General features: G+C 51.7%; 1 protein-coding gene across 1 annotated transcript; it reads right to left on the bottom strand.

The window, feature by feature from the left end:
• Positions 1-3,678: 3,678 nt before the first annotated feature.
• LOC102836305 (chromosome unknown open reading frame, human C1orf35) lies at positions 3,679-6,727 on the bottom strand. Its single transcript, XM_006876132.1, has 7 exons — positions 6,483-6,727; positions 6,327-6,372; positions 6,117-6,199; positions 5,807-5,879; positions 5,505-5,590; positions 3,974-4,102; positions 3,679-3,862 (listed from the first exon to the last, which is right to left on the bottom strand). Exons 1-7 carry the CDS (start codon positions 6,725-6,727, stop codon positions 3,679-3,681), a joined length of 846 nt encoding a protein of 281 aa, XP_006876194.1.
• Between the last annotated feature and the right edge of the window lie 463 nt (positions 6,728-7,190).

Genomic DNA, 7,190 nt, shown 5'->3' with positions numbered 1-7,190 from the left:
GAAGGGCTTAAGGGGTGTCCTATGTAACTTATCTGGAAGGGAGGCAAGCCAGATCAAGGGGTACTGGCGTCCCTAGGAAATCTTGCTGCAGTTGGTGCTATGAGAATACGTGCTCCCAGCCCCATTTTACCTGGGTTCCTTTGGTAACTGCCATAGGGTCCAGAGCCCACCATGGACATGCATTGCTTTCCTAGCCTATATTCCAGGCTGTGTAGCATCCATGGTGCTGGCTCAACTCCAGATATGCTTTTAGCACTGCAGGAGACCCTGTTACCTTCCTGAGGTGGGCATGCAGAAAGTGGGTGGGTGAAGACCCACCCAGCATTGTCATGCAGCTTGATGAACCAATTTGAGATCAGGGAATATGGTGGTCCATTCCTGTCCACACCCCTACCCAAGTCCCTCTGATAATGATACTTAATGATAGACCTCAAGCTCTCAATTATGGTTTGGGCTGTGGAGTAAGTTCCCACTCATCGTAACCACACAGCGTTTCAAGGGCAGCTGGTGGATTTGAACTGCTGACCTTGTGGTTAGTAGTCCAATGCATACCCTACAGCACCACATCACATCCCTTCAACTATCAAGTGCCTTCAAGTGGGTTCTGACTCATAGCGACCCTGTATTATAGGGATTGCAAGGAGTGGCTGGTGGGTTTGAACTGCCACTTTATGGTTCAAATCACCTTGGGGTCCAGTGCTTAACCTACAGCGCTACTCCAGGACCTCCCTGTCATAAATGCCTTTGAGTCTGTTTTGACTGGTAGTGACCTTGTAGAAGGTTTCCCAGGAACAGCTATTGAGTTTAAACCTCTGACCTTGTGGGTAACAGTCCAGTGCTTATCCTACAGCACCACACCTGGACTCTCACCTATTATCAGAGCTATTGTTAAGTGCCACTGAGGCAGTTCTAACTCATAGTGGCCCTATGTGGGGTTTCCTAGGAGGGCCTGGTGAGTTTGAACCATCAACCTGGCGATCTAGGGTTCATTATACCACAATGCCACACCAGGACTCTGTTGTCAGGTGCCATCGAGTCGGAACCGACTCATAGCGACCCCATGCCCAGCAGAACGAAACAACGTCCGATCCTGGGCCAACCTCACTACCGCCGCCACACTTGACGCCATCAATGATGTCACCTGGCTGATTCATCTCGTTGGGGGTCTTCCTCTCTTTCTCTGACCCTCCACCTTACCCAGCATGACATCCTTCTCCAGCAACTGTTCTCTCCGGACATTGTATCCAAAGTATGAGAGACGAAGCCTAGCTATCTTGGCCTCCAAGGAGCACTCTAGTTGCACTTCTTCCAAAACAGATCTATTGGTCCACAAAATTGTTTAACTTCTTTTAAAATTGGAAGCAAAAACAAAATTAATCTAACCTGGATTACATGTCTTGACATCAGTTTTTGTAGATATGTGGAGGAAGGGCCTGCTGATGTTACAGTGCAGCCTGGGCGATAGGTCTCCCAGATGCAGAGCTGACCTAGGTCTTGCTTGTCCTTTGCCAACCCGTAGCTGGGAATGGGACCTAATTGGGTCCAACAGAGCAGATAGTAGGCCAAAGCAGAGGTGGGCTGAGGGCAGAGACTTATGGGTCTGTCAGGGCTTAAGAGGATATTCCCCTTGTGGGTCCTAGCTCCCACCACTGCTTACCAGGCTAGGAGAGGTTGGGTTTGGTACTCTGTCATGAGCCAACCACAGAGGTGGAGGGAACCAACACTTTAATGGGGGTAGGGATGGTCTGGAGGGGAGGGTTTGGAGGAAGGGGTGCTGCAGCAGTGAGCCCTCAGGTCCACATCTTTTCTAGCACCTGCCTGCTTGGGGCTGCTCCTCAAGGACCACCTTTCTCCATAGTAGTCAGTTACCATAGTATCTCCAGGTCCCTGTACAGTCCCTGATACATGTTTTTGTTAGGTGCCATCTAGTTGGTACAGACTCATTGCGACCCTATGTACAACAGAATGAAACACTGCCCGATTCTAGGCCAACCTCAATTGTTGCCACGCTTGATTCAGCCCATTGATGCTGACACTTTGTTAATCCATCTTGCTGGGGTCTTCCTCTTTTTCTCTGACCCTCCACCTTACCTAAGATGATAGATATCCTTCTCCAGAAACTGGTCCCTCCTGACAATATGTCCGAAGTATGAGATGAAGTTTGGCCCTCCTGGCCTCCAAGGAGCACTCTGGCTGCACTTCTTCCAACACAGATCTGTTGGTTCTTTAGGCAGTCCATGCCACTTTCAATATTCTCCAAAACCATAACTCAAAACCATCAATTCTTCTATAGTCTTCCTTATTCACTGTACAGCTTTCGCATGCATGAGGTTATTGAAAATACCATGGCTTGTGCCAGGCGTACCTTAGTCCTCAAACTGACATCTTAGCTTTTCAACATTTTAAAAAGGTCTTGTGCAGCAGATTTGCCTTATGCAATACATCGTTTGATTTCTTGACTGCTGTTTCCGTGAGTATTGATAGTTGATCCAAGAAGAATGAAGTCTTTGACAACTTCAATCTTTTCTCAATTGATAAGAATGTTGTTTATTGGCCCAGTGGGGAGGATTTTTGTTTTCTTTACATTAAGATGTAATCCATACTGAAGGCTGTGCTCTTTGATCTTCATCAGTAAATATTTTAAGTCTTCACTTTCAACAAGGTTGTATTATCTGTATATCTCAGGTTGTTAATGAGTCTTCCTCCTCCAATCCTGATGCTATATTTTTCTTCATAGAATCCAGCTTCTCAGATTATTTGCTCAGCATATGGGTTGAATAAGTAATGGTGAAAGAATACACCCTTCACACACCTTTCTTAATTTAAAACCATTCAGTGTTCCCATATTTTGTTTGAACAACTGCCTCTTGGTCCATGTACAGATTCCTCATGAGCACAATTAAGTGTTGTGGAATACCCTGACACATAGTAGGTGCTTTTTCAGCTTTTAATGAAAAAGCTGAACTCCACCCAGTTGAGTGGAGCACTCTGTGAGAGGAAGGACCTGAACTGTTCAGCAAGTTGTTCCAAGGGCCTTGGAGTAAAGGCATGGAGTTCCTTGACCACTGATAGGATGAATTAAGCCTTCATATTCATGAAAAGTTCTGTGATGCCAACCTACCCACATTGACTGCAAGGCATACTTGCTTTTAAAATAAATTTATTTTAAGTAAAAAGAACAAATCAAGGTAAAGAAAAATAGTAATCATACTGGCTACAGCAAACTCAGGGGAGGCCTGGGAGCTGCTGTGGAAGGAAGCGGGCCAGAGGAGGGATTCTGGTCTGCCAGGGCATCTAAGACAGGCCTGGGGCACCACAACAAGGTCAGACGGTGGGGGTGAGATCCCTGAGCCTCTCAGAACCCACTGGGCTGGGGACTTCCCCAGGTTCGACAGGTTCACTCACTAGGCCCTGTCCCCAAGGCCTTGGCACAACTTTCACAAAGTAAGCCTCTTCTGCCCTCCACTCACCTGGCTGATGTGAGCTGTGCCATTCCAAGGCGCTGGTTCCAGCCTTAGCCACAGAGAGGAGAGGCATTTCCCTGTGGTGGTGGTGGTAGTGGTGGAGAGTCCAGTGCTCACAGTCATTACAGCTGAGCAGTGAGGGAGCTGAAGCCTTGAGTCCCAGGGCTCAGAGCTGAAGGACCCTGGTGTGGTCAATGTAGCAGGTACATGTGGCTCAAGAATCAGAGTCTGTGTCATGCCGTCTCTGGGACTCTGGGCTCTTCCCACTGCATACACCACGTCCCCACTTCCTCCTTTTGCAGCTGGGGGAGGAGTGGTCGCTTGCAGAGGAACTAGAGTCATGTCGGCTGTGTCCATGTCTGGGAGACGACGAGGCGATAGCTAGTGAGTGGCTCCACCTGGGCCAGTATGACGACCAGGTCCACAGGCTACTCCATGCACCATGGGCATGCCAGGATGCTGCCCTCCCCAGGCCCACCCTCAAGATCTTTGCCAACAACTGGGCTTACCCAGGAGATGAGCACATGGAAGAAGCCGCCACCTCCCTCTTGTGGTGCTTTTCTTTCTTTTTCTCCTTCTTGTGTTTCTTTTTCTTCTTTTTCTTCTTCTCTTTCTTGCTTTTCTTGTGGTTCTCAGAGCTGCAAGAGGGAGCACAAAACCCCTTAGCCCGAACCCTTACTTCCAAGGCTATGTTCTGTCTGCTACGCAGGGAGTCAGTCAATAAACAGTTGTGGGTGAGATTGGGTTCCCCAGATGCGAGTCTCCACAGGGAGAAGGGCCTAACACCTATGCAAGGTACTTTTAAAAAGTCTCAAGTCCCCATGGCCAGTGACCCACACACACACATACACAGAGCATTCCACTGGGTATCCTCACCCCATCCTCTGAGCTGCCCGAGTACAGGGCTCACAAGCACCTGATACAGCCTCTCAGAAAAGGGCCTTTCACCACCATCTAGCCTCAGAGTCTGCCCAGAAAAGAGCAGAAGCTGAGCCCAGAAACCCTTTTTTGTTTTCCTTTTAATTTATCATCTTGGGAGCCCATTGAGTAGTTCCTGGACACAGAGGTCATGTCATAAGTGCCCTGGGTATGGTCCCAGAATGGTCCTCTAAATCCAGCAGAGTCAGGTGGCCACCTTGGCATGAGGGCCAGGGCTGGAGGGGAGCGAGCACTCAAGAACAGGGCCTTCTCAGCTGACCTACCTTGCATCCTTCACTCTCCACAAGCAGACAGCCAATCTGGCTCAGAATTTCCTAGGAGCTAGGGCCACTATTTACAGTCTTGGAAACCCTGTACAGGGTTGCTATGAGTCGGAACCAACTCCACGGCACACAGTAACCACCATCAGGGCCACTCTAAGGCACTCTGGTACCGTAGTGTTTATAAATCGGGCTGCTAATCTCAAGGTCAGCAGTTCAAAACTACCAGCTGTTCTGCGGGAGAAAGCTTTCTGCTCCCATAAAGATTTACAGCCTTGGAAACCCTGTACAGGGTTGCTATGAGTCAGAACTGACTCCAGAGCACATAACAACAAGGGTCATTATGGAGTCTTGGTGTAGCGTTGTGTGCTAATGCGCTGGACTGCAAAGTCATTTGAACCTCAGGGTGAGCGGTTCGAGCCCACCAGCTGCTCCTTGAAAACCCTATCCAAGATTGCTATGGGTCAGAACCAACTCGACATCACTCAACAACAGGGCCACTATGAGAGTCTTGATGCGGCACTGTGGGATAAAGCACTGGACTATAATAAGTTCTGTTTGAACCACAAGGTTAGCAGTTCAAACCCAGCAGCTGCACCTTAAAAACCCTGTAAAGGGTTGCTATGAATCAGAACCAACTCCAGCACTTAACAAGGGTTGCTATGAGTCAGAACTGGCTCTAAAGCACCAGACAACAGTGTGCAAAGAGAAACTTCAATTCTGTGATTCTCAAACTTTCCCTGCCATAGAGACCCTGGGGTGTGCCTTAAGTGGTCTGGCCCCAAGCAGGCAAATTCTATCTTAAAACAGCCCAAAGTAAGTGAGCGCCTGAGGGCCTTACCACAGCTCTGCTTTCTCTTCAGAGTGCAGCTTCTTTCTGGCGGAAGCTGGGGAGGTCCCTGCCCCACTGCTCTCCACACGGTGATGCTGCCAAGGGAAGCCAAGGTCACCCTCGGTGAGGGATCCTGGACAACCCTGAGAAGTTTCCAGGCCATCCAACCCGCGTTCCCTGAGTCAGGAGGCTGGAAGCATCCTCCACAGAGGAAAGGACCCTGCCTGAGGCTCACAACAAAGGGGAACCCAGGCACCTCCCGCCTCTTGCCACCATGAGCTCCCTGTATGTTCTGGAGGAGGGGTCATTACTGTGAACACCGACAGCCCCAGCTTGGCAGCCTCCTTGTCTTCTCTGGACAGCACCACTCGGCCTGCGGAGCCACTGTAGGAACACACACGGGGAGACTATGTCCACAGGAAGAGGACCACGCCACACCCAATCAGGAATCCGTGCAGCCCTGTCCCTAACAGTGCCCACGGAGGAGTCCCACCCTAGCTTCTCTGGGGCTTGGGGAGCTGGAGCTGTGACATCAGGTCCTTAATCTGCCAGCCCCAGTCCTGGTTAGACCTCGTCCCCAGCAGAGTCCCAAACAATTCACCACCACTCCTGCCCCCGCACCTGGAGCTCCCGAGCCCCAGGAGTCTGTCCACACCCTTGTCTTCCGGGTCAGCTCCTTCCCGCTTACAAACCTCCACAAAATCCTGTGAGGAAAGGAGGGCAAGTTTCTCAGGCAGGCCCCAGAGCCGCCTCCCACCCCACCCAGGCCACCCTGCCGGGTCCGATCCGACTCCGTCCAACACCACCCACCCAGAGCTTCTCGGCGGTTACCTCCTTGCTTAGGCCTGTAGGCTGTTTCTTCACATTCTTGTAGCCTCTGCAACGAGCCAAGGCAGGCTTCAGGAAGGGCCGACCCTCCATCCCCACTCACCCCCGATCTCCCAGCCCTCGGGACACATCGGCCCCTAGCTTCGCGAGGACACTCACAGGGCTGCCATGAGGGCCTCCTGCTCAGCCTGCCGCACCGCAGCCAGCTCCTCCTCCCGGCTCAGCCCCACGGGGCCCACGCGGTCCTTAGCGTACCAGGTGAGGTCTCGGCCTTTCTGCCACCGGCCCACCGGGGCCATCAGCGAATTACCCAGGTAATTCTCCCTTTGCTTGTCGGTTTTCACGTCCTCCCAGTTAAACTGGTCCTGTCCGCCGCGGACGCCGCCTCGGCTGGAACCGAACATGGTGCCGGCGGGTGCTGCGGAGAACAGAAAGACCTAGAAGTTCAAGCTCCGCTACAGGCCCACCAAGCCCCAAGCTGAGAGAGTCGGCCCAAACGCTGAAGCCTCAGACTGCGCCCAATCCGCCACCCAGCGACCCTCCTCCGCCTGTTCTCACTGGCAGCCTCCGCTGCTCCCGCGTACAGCCAGCCTCGCGTCGTACGGAGTGACGTCACTCGCAATGGGACGCTTCCCCAGCATTCCGCACCACCGCCCTCTCCTCTCGCGCCGTGCACTGTGACGCATTTTGCGCTAAGTCCCGCCCCCCCCGCTCCAAGTCGCTTGCTGCGTGGTCTTATGTGCCTTTGGCGCCAGTCCTTCAGTCTTCTGGGTTGCTTGAGACCACTGAGCGCTTAACCATTGTCACTAAGGCTCCAATGATAAGACCCCCAAAAATAGAATGTACCCCAGAAAGCTCACCCCGGGT

Source organism: Chrysochloris asiatica, unplaced genomic scaffold, assembly GCF_000296735.1.
Source record: "Chrysochloris asiatica unplaced genomic scaffold, ChrAsi1.0 scaffold00354, whole genome shotgun sequence".
In the NCBI taxonomy this organism is placed as follows: Eukaryota; Metazoa; Chordata; class Mammalia; order Afrosoricida; family Chrysochloridae; genus Chrysochloris; species Chrysochloris asiatica.
Note: the sequence above shows the minus strand (reverse complement) of the source record. Positions and strands in the feature narration are given on the sequence as shown.